We start from the raw sequence: 16332 nt of genomic DNA, 5'->3' as shown, positions 1-16332 counted from the left end.
GCGTTGGCGTCTCTATGGTTGGTTCGGCTCAGTGTTCTCGCGCGGCCGGGCTGGCGCCGTCATTCTCTATGGTGCCGCCGTGCCCTCTCTATGGTAGGGTCGCGTTGACGCCATCAACTCGCGCTTCTCCTCCTCCTCCTCCACCACCTCCTCCTCCCAAGATGGCGACTTTAGCTTTCGCCTTGGCCAGAGTTGGCTTGCAGAAGGGGCCGTTGCTAGGAGGATGGCGACAGCGACTCTTGGCAGCGGCTCATACGGTAAAGGGGACTCGAGCACAACTTGTGGGAGGTAGGGAGGGGGCGGAGGCGGAGGGCTGTGGAAGGAAGCGGTCAGGGATTGGGTTGCGAGGCGGGCAACGCTGCTGCAGGGGCAGAAATTCAGCGGATAGAGCTTCCTCTCCAAAAGAAAAGAAAGGAGCATTTTGTAGCTTTGCAAATCCGTGTTTGCTCTGTATTGTGTAAAAAATGAGCGGTGCGGGTAGTGACCTGTGTTCGGGGGAGAGGAGAGCGGTGGTTTTTATTTTACTTGACATCATCTGGGATATTGAGTAGGGACTTCGCAGTCCCCTCTAATGTAGGAATGGGGAAACTTTGGCCCTCGAGATGATGTTGGGAGTCCTGCTCTCCTCAGCCCCAAATAGCTTGACTATTAGAATGGACTAATGGGAATTGTAATCCAGCAACATCTGGTGGGCTGTAGGCTCCTGACGCCTACTTCATAGACTCTATTATCCTTATTTGTTTACTATACAAGGAGGTCAGGATGGTAGACGTGGGCATCTTCCTATCTCTTCCTTGCCCCATTTTTTATTCTTCTGGGATACTTGTTAGGCAGAGTGGCCCAAGTTGAATTTTGTGATTGAATAAGCATTTGAACGCAGGTCAGTTGCATTTAGCAGAGTGACTGTAGAACCATTGGAAGTTTTTAAAATTATATGCTTCAAATGTATATAGTGATGGAGAGAAATAGCAACCACTAGCAGTACTAGCCCCCAGACAGAATCTATGCATGGCCCCACATCATAGAATGTGGAGTGTGCCGAGCTGATTCTCCCAAACCAGCTTCTAATTTACTGTTCTAAAATTAACCTTGTTTTTCCAGTCTCCATCTGCAGTGAGTGGCTGTAGCAACGTAAACTACCGGTATTGAGGGTCGGGGTGGGTGCTTCCTTGCTGAAGGTCTTCAAACAGAGGCTAGGCAGCCATCTTTTGGGGCAGGCTGTTGAGTGATGTTCTAGCTCTGGATTTCCCCATCAAGCAGGGGGTTGAATTAGGTGGCCTTGCAAGATCTCCTTCAAACATTGTGCCTATTCTGTCTGGACAAAATGATTCAATAAGACTTATAAAAAAATGTTTTAGGAGCATTTAGTTTCAGTTGCCCTTGTTAGCATACGATTCTCACTCTCCATAGCTAAAGAAAGAACTGATTTCTCTCTGACAAATTTCTCTCCGCCATTATTATAGCAGAAAAATAGTGATGATATCCCCAAGCAAAATTCTTGTGAGTTGACTAACATCTTTTCTTTGTGTTTCAGAGGCAAGCTTCAGCAGAAACCAGCTCTACAGAACAGAAATATCCAGGGATTATTGAATCTACTAATGAATATAGGTTTGTGGAGAGACTTATACCTCCCTCCCAAGTACCAGTACCCCCGAAACATGACAGTTATCCCACCCCTTCTGGATGGAGCCCACCTCAAGGTAAAATACAGGGGAAGGGGTAATTTGATTTCTCTTAAGTAGTTCAGAGTCTTAGGTAAGGGCCCAATTAGACTCACGAGACCATTTTGGCCCATCCAGGTCACTGGCATCATTTATGGCAGGGGTCAGCAAACTTTTTCAGCAGGGGCCGGTCTACTGTCCCTCAGACCTTGTGGGGGGCCGGACTATATTTTGAAAAAAAATATGAACGAATTTCTATGCCCCACAAATAACCCAGAGATGCATTTTAAATAAAAGGACACATTCTACTCATGTAAAAACATGCTGACTCCCGGACTGTCCGTGGGCTGGATTTAAAAGGCGATTGGGCCACATCCGGCCCCCGGGCCTTAGTTTGGGGACTGCTGATTTATGGCATCAGGTGTGGGGTTGGTGAAGACCTGGCTCAGCTGAAAGAGGGTTTGCAGGCACCACAGATCAGGCTGTTTGGTCTGGTTTGCAAAGGTCTCAGCAAGAACCGTGTAGTCAAAAGTCATCTTGATATCAGAGGAAGGGTCATAGCTCACTGGTAGAGCATCTTCTTTAAATGCAGATGGTTCAAGGTTAAATTCCCGATGGTATCTCCAGGTAGGCCTGGGAGAGTTCTTACTGAAATCCCGGAGATCCACTCAGTGTAGACAGTAGTGAACAAGATGGACTGACTACATATACAGCTGCATCCACCTGCCAAATGACCTGTGACAGGTGAGGGAGATAGTGAGATGCAGTTGCCCACCCCTAGCTTTTGAAGGGAAGGGGGTGCCTGAAAGAGTTTGTACATGTAGCATCCTTCGGCACCCTGGGAAGTAAAGTTTGAACTAAATACAGAAGGCAGCAGGAAGCACATCACACCATTCTGTCGTTGGAGATAAGCAAGTCTGGCACTAGTAGGTGCCTGTATATGACAGTTCATTTATTGCACAAGGTATAAACCTTTTAAGTCAGAACTTCTACCTGCTTCTGATTCACATCACCCCTTTCCCTTATTCTCTTGCTAGAACCTAAAGATGTTTTGTGGCTTGAATTACACAAATTAGGAATGTTTATAAAATTAGTGGAGGATTGGAGGAGGAAGGGTGGGGGCTAGTATACCCAGCTCTCTGCTTTGTGCTTTAATTTAGTTATATAAAATGTGACCATCTGTAGATCCAGACATTTTGCTTTCTTCAACACTAGACCCGCCACCTGACCTTCCTTATTTTGTACGGAGGTCGCGAATGCACAATATCCCAGTTTATACAGCTACTACCCACAGAGGGTGCAGGAAGATGACGGTCATCAGAAAGATTGAAGGCGATATTTGGGTAGGTGTCATTCCCATTGTTCCTTCTCTCCTGCCCATGTCACCTTTGCATACTGCACCCCGTTGGTTTTCCTTATACTAGGATGATAAAATAAGTGGATTATCTATGGATAGTTCCAGATTAATCCGGAGCAAGCGGCTGTGATCTTATTGGTCGCAGAGTTTTGAGGATTGTTTAACAACTACAACAGTGGTGGCTGTACTGTTCTTAGCCAGAGATTAGGAAATTGAGGTGGGTGAATACGTGGGTGAATCATGCTACTTTCTGACCTTTTTTTCATTCCCCCCCAGGCCCTTGAAAATGAAGTGAAGGAACTCATCACACAGCTGTCTGGGCGGACAGCAATCACCCAAGTGAATGAAGTTACCTGCATGATTCGCGTCAAGGGATTTTTTGAGCAGGAATTAAAAAAGTGGCTGGTGGACAAAGGCTTTTAAATAAATGAGAGATATTCTCACTAGTTTTATCTTCTTGTAAGATCCACTTTTCTAATAATGTTGACCAGTAGGGTAGGAATAATGAGCAGGAGGGGGGTTATTTTAGGCCTCGAGGATTGCATTTGTACTGCAGGAAACAAACGGCTCTTTCAAATGTGCTGGGCAAGCATAGCCTAAACATTTTCTACTTTCGGCCAAGTGGAACTTCTAGATGCCTGCCTTAGAGTTCCTTGTTAGGGAAGAGCACTTTTGCTACCGGTAAATAACCTGACTTTGCTGGATTATTCTGCCTGGCTTTATTCTTCTAAGGTGAAGCAAGTAGGTTTTAGAACCAATTCTCAAACTTTCAAGACAATATAGTCCATAACAAAGAAAGGATTAGACTTACAGTCTTCTTCCAGAGCAAATGTTCCCTTGTACACAATTCCTGTTCCAAGGGGGGCTGTTGTATAAACAGTTCTAGCCCATCTAGTTGCAGAGTTGAGTTTGAATGAGAAGACTGCAGCAATCATTGGCTGCTCCTACACTGTTAAATAAAGTAACCAGGCAAGCAGAACTTGTAATTCAAGTAGAAAGAAAAGAAAAGCCACAACTTTGGCTAAGCACTATACCAACCCATACTAGAATAACCCCCTGAACACTCCCCCCTCGCAGAAAAATGGAGGGTAAAGACATGGTTATGAATTCCTGTTTATGTACAGTTAACAACACATGAAATGTACAGGAGAAAAAGTTTACAAAAAAAGGAGGACTCATTTTAACAGACACCAATTCTGCCTCATGAAGCCTGCTAAGAGGATCCCACGGCAGACAAGACGTAGTAGTCCTTGGTCACTCCATCGTCCAAAGGGTCTCCAAGGAGGACTGTGGCAACCGCCCTTGTGTGGTAACCAACAGCAGCTCTGCATGGAATATGTGATTTTGGATCCTCCACATCTAAGAAGTGTCAACATATTCCCTTGAATCGTGGAAACACGAAAATTGTGGCTCGTAATAGGTGGTGGGGCAGCTCAGTACATACAAAGCTTTTGTGGGGAGGGAGAATCAGTTTTTCAGATGGAGACAGTTAAGTTTCTCTACAGCTGCTCAGAGAGGAGGCAGCAGCAGCAGTTACAGGTCACACCTGGACTTCATGTTGCTTCTGTATGTGGGCCAAAAAGCTGCAGCTGCCACTCAGTCTCACAGATGCTATGGGCATCTTGGGCCAATCAGTTTCAGGTCTGTTGGTAATACTGATTGTAGTTCCATGTGTTCTGGTACCCATAGCCACTATAGTTCTGCAAACAGAGTAGATAAAAAATGAAGCAAATAAATATTTCAATTTTGCCAGGCGGCTATAAATTACATTATTTATTTTGCGGACAGCCTTCCTTCCTGCCCCCCCCCCATCAGCAAAAACTTTAATTGAATGCTTGTTCACACAGAATGCTTGTTCACACAGGCCTAAGCTAAGCTGCCTGCTCAAACCGGCCCAAATTAACTGTTCAATTGGGTTGTGCAAACCACCTAGCTGGCTCAAATCAAAGAGTCAAGCTACCTAAGTAATGTGTGTATTACCTGTCAAGCTAACGAGGAACTGGTCCCAAGAGTCTGTTTCAGCCACCTCTGCTACGTCTAATGAACTCATTCTAGAAGCCTCTCACAACTCACCTGGTACCAAGTGTTATAGTTATAAGCTCCTGTTGTGCTGCTGTTGCTCACATCTGCTGCCATCAAAGGGGTGATGCCCGTTGTTGCAACTGCAAGGCTGCCACCTCCTGCAGCTGCAGCAGCATCCTCAAGTCTCATCCTTTTTTCATCGCCCTCCTCAGCACTGCACGGAAGTTCAAAAAGGGCAGTCAGCATCCTGGAAGGGAGTGGACATCTATGGCTGCCTTAGGGGCCTGGCTTAGCAGTTGACAGTCAGGAATGTAATATGTGCATTAGGGGACTGGTGTTCGGCTGGTATTTCAGGACCTCATGCTGGGTCACAGCAACATAACTAACTTGGAAGTACATTGTACCGATTTCAACAAAAGCCCCCCCTAAAGTACCCACGCAGAGGTCTGCAGCCTCAGTGAGGCAGCCTGTTGGTCACCTCCTCCTCCTAAACAGACAACAGAGGCCAAACAAAGGCCAAGGACCTCAGTGGCCGAGGAGTTCCTCACCCATTCTCCAGGAGCCTCTTCCTCATCACTTGCTGGTTCAGGAGTTTCTGATGCTCATCGTACGATGTCAGTAAGCTGCCAACGCAAAAAGGAGAAGAAATATTGGGAGAGAGAAAAGCTCTGCTAGTGCATGGCTGTCATGAACTGGACAGACAAAAGCCTGCAGGTTTGGCCCAGTTTCACTGTACTCCTCTCTTTGTTACCTGTTGATGCTGGACCCAAAGTCCTCAAGAAACTCCACCCTCCGCTGAGAGAATATAATCTTGGTCTCCAGGGGGAGACCGCTGGTTAGGGCTCGGTCGAAGCTACTCATGGTGTTGCCCTCATTTTGCCGGACGTCAGCACTGAACTCCATTTCTAACAGATTGGCGTAGAGCTTGGCATTATCCTGCATCAAAGGAAAATGCAGCAGAAAATATCACTCAGAAAAGTTGGAGACAGTGCTTGGAAGGAAAGAATCCAGACCACCTCTGTCTTTGTGTTCAATTCAGTACAAAGGAAAACCTGCAGCTCAAAATAAAGGGTTGGCAAAAATTGGCCAGCATTAAGTCTACCTAGGTGGCCCCAAATTTGGGATCCTGTAGAAAATGCTTTTTGATTCCTTTTTTAAGACAGGCCAGGATGGACAAAGGCAAGCAGAACTGAGCTTTGCTTTGACCTTGAATAAATGTCAACTAAGGGACTGGCTCTTCTGGATAGAATCCAGAAGAGACCTGCAATTAGAAACACCACATTTTCTCCTTGGTATCCACTCTTGAGAAGAGAGCATTTTAGAGCTAGCTATCTGACCAAACGCACCAGCTTCCTTAAGAAATGCCTTTATTGAGCTGCGTTTACAAGTAATGCCTACTGTAGGATGCAAGCAGTTGATCACTGTTCAAAGGGATTGCTTTATCTCACACTTGAATGCTGCAAGGAGGAAGCTTCGGCTAGGGGGCTCCAAAACTTTGTGCATGACAGAGAGGGCTGGAACTTTTAACATTTTCAAGAAAGATTAGATACATTCAGGGCTGATCTGCACTTCCCACCTCAAAAGAGGAATAATTGCAGGAAGAGGCAGCTGTTTACACATACAGCAATGGCAGAAATACAGTAATAAGCCACACCAAATTTCTCTTAGTAGCTCTAGGAGGTGCCAAGGATGCTCAAGGAGGGTGTACACACATGACCATGCACAACACTGATATCCAGCCTTCTACAAAGCCACACTCAAGTCTTATCTCAAATCTCTGAAATGCAGTGCAAAGCAGCATCAGAGAAGTTGAAAACCATACCCAGTCCCTCACTTTTGGATGCAGACCTTCAAGGTCCCCATCTCCCCACACCCCCTTATCAACTCATACAAAAGGTTCAAAACTGCGCGCGCACACACACAACTCCCAGTATTTACCGGATCCTTCTCCAGTGCCTCCAAGAGTATCTTCCGGGCTTTGATCAGGTTCTTCTGCACTTTCAGAACCTGCCGGGCTAGTTTGACAGAATAGAAGGAAGAGACAGGCATCCCCTCGTTCTCCCGGATGGCTTCCATCAGGAGGGTCTCCGCCGCTTCCATGTTTCCCAGCCGGCGCTCCAGGCTCACTCGCCGCAGACGCACCATGGCCAGCCCAGGCACACAGTCCTCAAAAGACTTCAAGATGCGCCGGGCTTCCTCCACCTCTCCTGTATGGGAGGGGGGCAGAGTGAAAACATCTGCATTTGCTGTGCTGAGAGCTCAGAAGAGTTCAAATTATTGTCCTCCAAGAATCTACGACAACTTCAGCAAGGACAATGAGCAGGTGTCCTCCTGGCCATTCGGAGATCTTCCCCACTGCCCTGGTCCCACTTTGCCCAGTTCCCCTGGAGTTGAAGGGAGCGAACTTTGTGCCATTCACCCCCCAACCCTGCCTATGTCAGCTGCCTCTGGGAATCTCAACAAATATCCTACAATGGGTTGCATCCAAAGCAGTGTGCCACCAGCACAAATTTCCATTTGTGCAACAGGACTTCTCCCCACACCCCTTCCTTCTGTTCTAGGGGTTCCCCAGCAGATTTTGAGGGGCACATGTGTGGGAGGAGTCCTGTTGTGCAAGTGGAAATGTTTACACTTACAATGTCTCTTTAATGGCACGCCATCTGGACATTGACAAAAAATTAAATACTTCAATCATTTCAAGTTCAGTAGAAATGTTTGGCTGGCGAAGAATTCTGTGAACCCTGAAAGGCAACCCCTGGCCTAGGCAGCTTAAGGCTGATCAACAGAAGATTTTAGCAGCATGGGGCAAGCCGCTTCTCGGGCTAGAAAACTGAGGGGGCTGGCAAGGCGGAGCACCTTATTCTCCTCACCTTGTTTCTCCTCAAAGGCTGCCCAGAGGAGGTGGATGTTGGGCTTCCGAGGGAGGTGATAGCAGCAAGCTCGCTGGAAGACGTTCCTGGCCCCAGCTACACTGTGGTTCTCGAGGTACCTTGTGTACTGGATGGAGGGGAAAAGGGAATAGAAGAAGCAGAGGGTGGTATGAAAATCAGCTTGGATGTACACCTGTGATGGCAGCACTGGTCAGAAGGAGCTTAACCCAAAGAGATCACGTTCTGTCACTGTGTTTCTGAAAAAGCCAGTGCTCATTTTTTGCCCCATCGTGGCAAAGCTGCCTTTGTTGCTTGCCTCCTCCTTCTGTGTGGGGACCATTCTGTAATCTAGGCAGACACCAATATGTTATCCATCTAACTAGAGCCCACAATGGGGACACCCACAGCGAGACGATATGCACTTTCCGGAGGAGGAGGCCTAACGAAACAAGAGGCTGCTCATAAAGGAAAGAGTTTAAACCACAGCCTCTGGGACTGCCTGAACGGCAGAGAAGGAGCCGCTCCCCTCCTGTGCACGGTGCAGCCCGGGGGCATTCAGGGGAGGAAGCACATCTTGCCAACACGCACCTTGATCCAGAACTCCTCGTACAGGGCGCAGGCAATGACGCAGCGCTCAAAGAGCACAATGGTGCGCTCGTGCGAGCCGCTGGCAATCTCAAAGTCCAGGTAGTCCCGCCAGTTCCGCAGCTGGGCTCTCTCCAGCGGCTTTACATGGAAGTAGGGTCTCTTGATCTAAAACAAAAGGAGGGGAGGGGGAAGGAGCTCAACCAGAGAAGCAAAATGAAAGCAGGGAGATAAATTCCCCAATCCTGCTGGGGCTGAAGTCCAGAGGGAGGGGGACCTCGCACTTTTTTTTTTGGCTGACCCAAGACAGGCAAGGAATGGAGAGCACTGGCATCGGTGCGCGTCAGCGCTTCAGCTGCAAAGCAAAAGCTCTATGTCACACTGGCAGGGTAGAGGATCCATCCCCCAGCTCCACCATATGCAGCCAATTTGGCAATTCAGTCCTACAGAAGCACTCTGCCATCCATCACCCCTTTTGGCCTTGCATGAGCCCTGGACTACATTTCCAAGCATAAACCTTACAGGGCAGGGGGAGAAGACTCACAGTGTCTGGCTGCCAAGCAAGTGAACCCCAAGCTAACAGGAGAAAGGCCCAAGGAGGCAGCACAGGCAGGCCTGGCTTTTGAAGCTTCTCAGGCTCATTCCGCAGCCTTAAAGGCAAGAAGCCAAGTTGCTTGTTTTTTTTAGAAGCAGGGAAGAACTGAGCAGAGCTGCTTCTCTCACATACCACACGACCACAGCAGAGAGACTGACAGCTGCTAGCCAGGTTCTTAGAAAAAGTTAAAACCCTAGATAGAAAGCACTGACCAAACAGTGGCTCAGCTATACAAACCCCCTCTTCAAAATTCCAGCGCTTGCTGACTTCGCTCTCATTCTGGGTGTAGATATGCTGGCGAATAGATATCACGAGCTCCCGGATCCTGTCCTGGTCCAGAGGTCCCTGAAATCCAAGAGCACAGCTCAGCCACTGGTTGCACAAGGCATGGAAGCACTTAAGAAAGAGCCTTAAGAGAGCCTAAATGCACATGGGAAGCTCATGAACAAGCCGCGAGACGTGAACCACAGCAGCCATTTTGTTCCCAGCACCAGACACTTAAATGGTATTCTGCCTCTAAGGATGGAAGCTCTCTTTCTCTTTCATTGTGGAAAGTCAGTGTGCAGAGCCCAGGAAGCCCCCCCCCAGCACCAGAGAAAGCAGAACAGCCAGCCACACCCACCAGCACTTGGCTCCCTTCCACCATCTCCTGCTTGGCTTCTGTCTTCAGTGGGACGTCCTCTCCAGGCGGAGCCTCCTCGGCCTCCATCTCGGTGGCCTTGGCCACTGTCTCGGAGGCCATCTTCGACTGCAGCCACAGCAGCTCCTCTGTGGAGAGAATCTCTCTGGGGGGATGGCTGGTCACGTGCTCCTTGAACCTGCGTTAAGGGAAGAGAAAGACAATCCTGCTCTTTGGAAGAAAGGTGGGGCAGGCAAGGCAAGGCAAGGTGCCCACTCTGGAGAGAAGGGGGAGTTTGGAGGCTGCAGAGAACTGGGGAGGGGACAGTGGTCTGGTACTGTGCCAACACCAGAATGGTCCCCCACAGCAGCTAATAATACTAAGCTATGATTCAAGACCTTAAGTTGTTGACGCCATAGACATTATCTCAGTAAAACCTTTGCCACAAGACTGTAAGGGAAGTCAGCAGGATCATACCCCTAAGGCAGAGTTGGAAGGGGGAAGAATGGGGAAGGGCAACAGAGCAAGATACCTAAGCCTATCACATGAATTACATTTCAATATTTATTTACCGCACAGCAGGAAACTTCCCTTACAAAATATCAGAGATATCCAATCACATCCACAAATATCTAGTCTCTCAAGGACAGTCACGCCTGCAAGTCTTTTCACAACCTTTAACTGAATTTTGGGTGCACCCACTGCAGATAACACCACTTTATAAGCCAGCACCTTCATAGCTTTGCTCAGGAAAAAACAGAGCCTGCAGATCATTCTCTCAGGCATCCCTGGCTGAGAGACTTCCTTATTCCCCCCCCCCCACCTCGTGAGCTCTCTCAGGAGATGGGACCTGGGAGACAGGAAGTGTCTGGGTGGCCTCTCGCCCTCCACCCCATTTCCTAATCTGTATTATGGGTATATTTTGGCAGTGCCAGCTCTGCCTGTGGAAGACACACTCAGCCAATGAAGTTGAATGGGTGTGGCCACTGAGAAATCATTTCGTGGCACAACACAGCCTACCTCACAGGGCTACTGTGAACACAGAGAATGAAAGTGCCATGTTGCATCGCGATTCCTACGGTGCTTTCCGATTCCATGACTCTAAAATTCAAATGCTGATAAAAGTTTGAAATGCATCCATCTCGACGGACAGGCTGAGTTGTGCAAACTGTGAAGAAGTGTCCACTTGCTGCACTGGAGAGGGCTGCTACCAAAAGCGGTGAAAGCCTGATTCAAATTCCTCAAAAGCCTCACAGGGTGACCTGGAGCTGGTTGCTCTCTCCCACAGCCTAGCCTACCTCATAGGGTTGTTCTGAGGATAACAATGGGCAGAGGAGTGGGGGAGAGAGAACCATGTCTGCTACTCTCAGCAAATTGAAAGGGAGAAGGGCAAAAGTATAAATCAAGGATGACTGTATCAATAGCAAAACCTGGACAGGGTTCCTTCTTTGGAATTTCCCTCCCTGGGGAGTGATGCAGGTGGGGTGCATTGCTACATCCAGGACTCCCCATCCTGAAGTGCTGCGGCTGCCCCTGCCTCCTGTGGGCATGTTTAGCCACTTTCCTTCTCACACAAACCAACACCTCACTTGGGAGCCTGAAGCTCTGACACTCACACCGCAGCTCTTGAATAAAGTGTGGAAGCCCCCCCCCCGGTAGCCCCCCGCAAGACTTACTTTTCCCAGTGATGGCTGTACAGCTGGGTGGGGGTGGCCAGCACTCGGTCATAGATAGCGGTGATGGCCTTCAGGTCCCCTTGCTCCCTCTGCCACTCCACGTACATCTCCCAAAGTTTGTCCGAACGGAAATCCACCCCTGCGGCTGCCACGGCCGACTCAAAGGTGCTGCGAGGACCAGAGTACAGGCACAGGGAGATGTGATCAGTATTTGCAAATAGGAGCCACGGCAGAATATTGCAGAGTATCCGCATCCCTGTTCCATGTCGTCCTCTAGGAAACTCACCCCCCCACCCCCACCCCGTGTTCTATTTTCCCAGCTGACAGAATATCATGAGTACCTTGCCTGCTCAGTTATGGTAGCCCTGGAGGTGCTCCTGGAACTCAGCATACACACGCAGTAAGAAGACAAGGACACAATTTGTTTGGCCAGTAAGATTTGGAGAACTGCTTGCTATGTATTTCTCAATATTGCACAAAAGGAGCCATGGCACTCAGCATCCTGAGTCTTGTAGGGCAAATCAGGCTTCCAAATTATCACTTCTCTCTTTCACACACAGGGTTACAATAGGAAGTCCCTTCCTCCCTTTTCACACACAGGGTTACAATAGGAAGTCCCTTCCTCCCTATGACACAACCTACCCGCAGATTTTCTGAGCTGAATCTGGAAGGTTCATATCCAAGCTGGACTGCAGAAATGAGATGTAATGGATCCACAGGTCCATGCTGAGGGGAATGGACTGCAGGCCTCGCTGGAAAACCTGAGGAGCAACAGCAGTAGCAGAGAAATGATTTGTAAATACTTATTCAGTTGTAGAGAACTGAAGGGGAGGAGAGGCCAGGAAGAGTTTTTCTTCTCCCCTCCCCATCAATCCCTTGCCCCCAATCCTTCACCCTTAAGATCTTGGATTCCCTCCTTTCCTCTGAAGCACTAGGGGTTGACAAAACCAGGCACAACGTGTTGAGGTAGGAGCTTTTGTCCTTCTGGAGAGATTGAATGAAAAGCAAAACTCATCCCTGCAGAGTCCACCTACCCCAGCTGAAGCTAAGAAGACACCACACATGCACGCTTTTTGCCTTATCCTGTTGCGTGAGGTGGCTCAGCTCACTTGCAGGAGATACCTGGAGCCTGCCTACTCTGCAGCACCTTTAAGGAGCATGCAGCTCCCCTACGTCTGGCTCGCGGTGGTCTGAACTGGGTGCATCCCAGGGACACACACACAAAAGGAACAGAAGGGGGGTGGAAGCAAAGGTGCGGAATCCCCTCACCTCCTCGGTCTCCTTGATGAAGTCAAAGCGCCGCTCCATGTCTGCATATTTCTTCCAGTAGCCGTAGCAATAAGGGTACCGCAGGAAGAAGCTGTCAAAGGCTTTGCGGGCTGCATAGATGTGATTCTGCCCAGGTAGGAAAGAGGAAAGAGGTGAAGCTAGGCACACAAAACACAGCCGGCTACTGTAAATGTGAAGGAAAAGGAGGCACCTGCCTTACTAAAGCTGTTATCTTTCATCGGGTAAGCCTCACTCCAATTAGGGACAATTAACTTGCACTTCAACAGTTAACCACACAATTCAATCCAAGCTTGCAGGTGGACCCCTCAGCTTACCTCTTGCTCTACATACTGCAGCAGCTCAGTCCATGCAGTGAAGTCGAGAGGGTTCTCTTGTGCCGCTCTCCAGTACCGCTCAAACTCTAGCGGATATGTGATGGAGAGCTCCTCCATGGGCGGGTTGATTGCCATGTGCATGACCACGTCGGGAGCAGAGGGCTGAAGGGCTTCCTCCTTGGCAGGCTCAGGTCGCAGGGCCAGAGCAGTGGATTCTACGCTGACTCCATTGCACTCTTGCGCTGGCGTTGCCTCATCTGGGTTTGGGGCTCCGTTACTCGCTGGCTTAGGAAGCACATCTTGGTCAGGGCCTATTGGATTTAGGAACAACAAAAGGAAATGAGGATTCTTCCAGTTGTCCCTGAAATGTAGTTCTGTTGCCCCTCGCTTAACAAAGGCTAACTGTGCTGTTCTGAAGATGGGCCATGGGAAGGGCAAGGAATGCCCCAACCACCCTGGCATTTCCTGGCTAAGCAACAACCCCCCCCACCTTGATTCTGCAAGCAGCACTTTGCTCTCTCTGCTGTGCACATTCTGTCTCCCTGCCAAATATTTTCTCAGCTCAACAAATGCATATATGAATGGAAAATGCATTCTCCAATAGCCACTCCAACAGCTTCCTTTTGAACTTTTCTTCACTCAGGCTTGAAAATGAACAATTTTGCCTGTGGTAAGTCACTTCTATCCATTCTTAAGGAAATCAGCCCTGAGTGCTCCCTGGAAGGACAGATCGTGAAGCTGAGGCTCCAATACTTTGGCCACCTCATGAGAAGAGAAGAATCCTTGGAAAAGACCCTGATGTTGGGAAAGATTGAGGGCACTAGGAGAAGGGGACGACAGAGGACAAGATGGTTGGACAGTGTTCTCGAAGCTACGAACATGAGTTTGACCAAACTACGGGAGGCAGTGGAAGACAGGAGTGCCTGGCGTGCTATGGTCCATGGGGTCACGAAGAGTCGGACACGACTAAACGACTAAACAACAACAACAAAAAGTCACTTCTAGCCAAGAGACAGGGGAAAGCTTTTGTACTCAGGGGAGAATCCAGAGCAGGGCGCCCCAGGCTCAGTCCTGAAGATAAAGAAGGTTGTTGGGTAGGTGGGCCAGGAGAAACTTCCACCAAAACATTCAAGAGCCACTGCCTGCTACCGGTAGTAGTGGACAATTCAAGGGCAGACAGACAGACCAAAAGCCTGACTTGGCAGACGGCAGCTGGACATCTTATAGAAAGCAAATTGGGCTTCATTATTACATTTCCCCCTAGAAGGATCTGGTCTATGCCCACGTGCGGTGGCTGCCAGGTCCACTCTCGCATGTCAGCCAGGAACGAAGCCTCCATGGACAGAGGCAGTGTACCTGCGAGGGGCAGCTCATGCCATGTCGTGCATGGTGAACTTTCCAGGGGGAAACCCGAGGGTCCCCCGTTGGAAACTGAGCGCTGGGGTAGAGAGCTACTTGGGGAGAAAGGACTTTGTGCGCGTGCTGGGTTTGGGGGTCTAGTAGTCCCGACCCCCTCCCGTCCACGCTTTGGAGCCCCACCCCCCCGGCCGTGACCAACGCAAGCGTGACCAACGGACACCCTTCCGCCCCCCCTCTCACCAGCCTCGGCCTCCGGGAGCCCCTCCCCGCCGGGACTGGCGGGAGCCTCGGGCCCTTCCGCCGCCATCCTCCTCGCGGCCGCCGAACTGAGCGTCTCTGCCTGGGGCCTCCCCGCTGCCCGTCCCCGTCACCGCCGCCGCTCCCGCTAGGCCGTACTGCGTCTGCGCCGCCGAAGGACCCGGATGAGATGGGCAGCCTGGCGCGGCCTATGAATTGCTGAGAAGCCTTGAGAGGAGAGCGAGGGCAACCATAGAGAAAGCAGTTCAGAGAGAGGAGGAGGAGGCGGAGGCGCAGGCAGGTGTTCCAAGGGCTAACCATAGAGGGGGAAAGCGGAGGAAGGATCGCAAGCGCTTCTCCCATAGATTTGTAGTTGTAGACTAGCCTAGGTAGTCTGATATGCGGGTTTACTTTCGGGCGCTATTTCCCCCCTCTCTTCCGCCCGCCCCGTCTGATGGAACTGAGATCTGCAGATGGAGCACGAGAGAAAAGATACACAGGTGAAACTCGGAAAATTAGAATATCGCCGAAAAGTGCATTTATTTCAGTAATGCAACTTATCATTTTTTCTTTTTCTTTTAATTTTTACAAATGCTTTCTTTTGGAAATTCCACAGTAATAAAACAAATAGTTACAATAATACAAAATAAACATCGCTGTTACATTTCATTAATTACATTCCATTTATAATTGACCCGCCTAACGACAAATAATTACAATTACAACAAATAAAGGCTTGACATATCTTGCTGATCGCCGAAGAATTGATGCTTTTGAATTATGGTGCTGGAGGAGACTCTTGAGAGTCCCATGGACTGCAAGAAGATCAAATCTATCCATTCTGAAGGAAATCAGCCCTGCGTGCTCACTGGAAGGACAGATCGTGAAGCTGAGGCTCCAATACTTTGGCCACCTCATGAGAAGAGAAGAATCCTTGGAAAAGACCTTGATGTTGGGAAAGATGGAGGGCACTAGGAGAAGGGGACGACAGAGGACGAGATGGTTGGACAGTGTTCTCGAAGCTACGAACATGAGTTTGACCAAACTGCGGGAGGCAGTGGAAGACAGGAGTGCCTGGCGTGCTATGGTCCATGGGGTCACGAAGAGTCGGACACGACTAAACGACTAAACAACAACAACAACATATCTTGCTTTGCATGTCATGCATCTATCTCATATATTGGTTTCACCTTTTCGATGATATTCTAATTTTCCGAGTTTCACTTGCAGAACTGCAGCAGCATCTTGGTAGCTTGGGCTTCATTTTGTGTGCTTGTAGTTATTTAATTGCTGTGTTTCATCAGCAGATGCCTTGAGCAGCATCCTCTGAAGAGGAAGGGCTAAAAACCTGTGCTGCTCTCCAAAATTATTTGCGCCCCCCCCCCGGCCCCTTTTTATTTCGTATTTCAGTGTCATTTTGCACTCACACTGTTGAACGAACCAAAACCTGCCTGTATTTTTTTATTGGCCCATGTCAAGGTGGTTATTCTTTACTATCGTACAGCTAAGACAAGTTTTGTGAGTTTTTGTCTCTCTTTTGCATGTAGCTGTTCCATCTCTCGCAGGTAGCGGTAAATTATCGCAAGTGCACACTTGATATTGGATAGTTACAGGTAGGTAGCCGTGTTGGTCTGGGTCGAAGTAAAATAAAAAAATTCCTTCAGTAGCACCTTAAAGACCAACTAAGTTTTTATTTTGGTATGAGCTTTCGTGTGCATTGGATAGTTAGTTGAAAGGAGGACAGTGT

General features: G+C 48.9%; 2 protein-coding genes across 2 annotated transcripts; one reads left to right on the top strand and one right to left on the bottom strand.

The window, feature by feature from the left end:
- Positions 1 to 135: 135 nt before the first annotated feature.
- Positions 136 to 3468, top strand: MRPL49 (mitochondrial ribosomal protein L49). Its single transcript, XM_035098278.3, has 4 exons — positions 136 to 257; positions 1535 to 1700; positions 2877 to 3004; positions 3295 to 3468. The coding sequence occupies exons 1-4, from the start codon at positions 162 to 164 to the stop codon at positions 3439 to 3441; spliced, it is 537 nt and encodes a 178-aa protein (XP_034954169.3). The 5' UTR covers positions 136 to 161; the 3' UTR covers positions 3442 to 3468.
- A 650-nt stretch (positions 3469 to 4118) lies between these two features.
- LOC118075898 (pre-mRNA-processing factor 39) lies at positions 4119 to 14919 on the bottom strand. The gene is made up of 14 exons (XM_035098277.3): positions 14589 to 14919; positions 12990 to 13300; positions 12655 to 12780; positions 12028 to 12146; positions 11386 to 11553; positions 9713 to 9908; positions 9328 to 9435; positions 8499 to 8663; positions 7911 to 8037; positions 6979 to 7247; positions 5792 to 5976; positions 5589 to 5663; positions 5092 to 5254; positions 4119 to 4718 (listed from the first exon to the last, which is right to left on the bottom strand). Exons 1-14 carry the CDS (start codon positions 14653 to 14655, stop codon positions 4656 to 4658), a joined length of 2142 nt encoding a protein of 713 aa, XP_034954168.2. The 5' UTR covers positions 14656 to 14919; the 3' UTR covers positions 4119 to 4655.
- Positions 14920 to 16332: the final 1413 nt, after the last annotated feature.

The sequence above is a fragment of the Zootoca vivipara genome, chromosome 16 (assembly GCF_965207765.1).
Source record: "Zootoca vivipara chromosome 16, rZooViv2.hap1.1, whole genome shotgun sequence".
Classification (NCBI taxonomy): domain Eukaryota; kingdom Metazoa; phylum Chordata; class Lepidosauria; order Squamata; family Lacertidae; genus Zootoca; species Zootoca vivipara.
The sequence above is the reverse complement of the archived record's forward strand: the minus strand, read 5'-3'. Positions and strand labels throughout refer to the sequence as shown.

Coding starts and splice junctions, on each gene's coding strand:
- MRPL49 (XM_035098278.3), top strand. CDS start 162: ATGGCGACTTTAGCTTTCGCCTTGGCCAGAGTTGGCTTGCAGAAGGGG. Junction 258..1,534: donor TCTTGGCAGCGGCTCATACG/GTAAAGGGGACT, acceptor TTTGTGTTTCAG/AGGCAAGCTTCAGCAGAAAC. Junction 1,701..2,876: donor TGGATGGAGCCCACCTCAAG/GTAAAATACAGG, acceptor CTTCAACACTAG/ACCCGCCACCTGACCTTCCT.
- LOC118075898 (XM_035098277.3), bottom strand. CDS start 14,655: ATGGCGGCGGAAGGGCCCGAGGCTCCCGCCAGTCCCGGCGGGGAGGGG. Junction 11,554..12,027: donor TCAGCTCAGAAAATCTGCGG/GTAGGTTGTGTC, acceptor TGGTCCTCGCAG/CACCTTTGAGTCGGCCGTGG. Junction 9,909..11,385: donor TACAGCCATCACTGGGAAAA/GTAAGTCTTGCG, acceptor CCCTTAACGCAG/GTTCAAGGAGCACGTGACCA.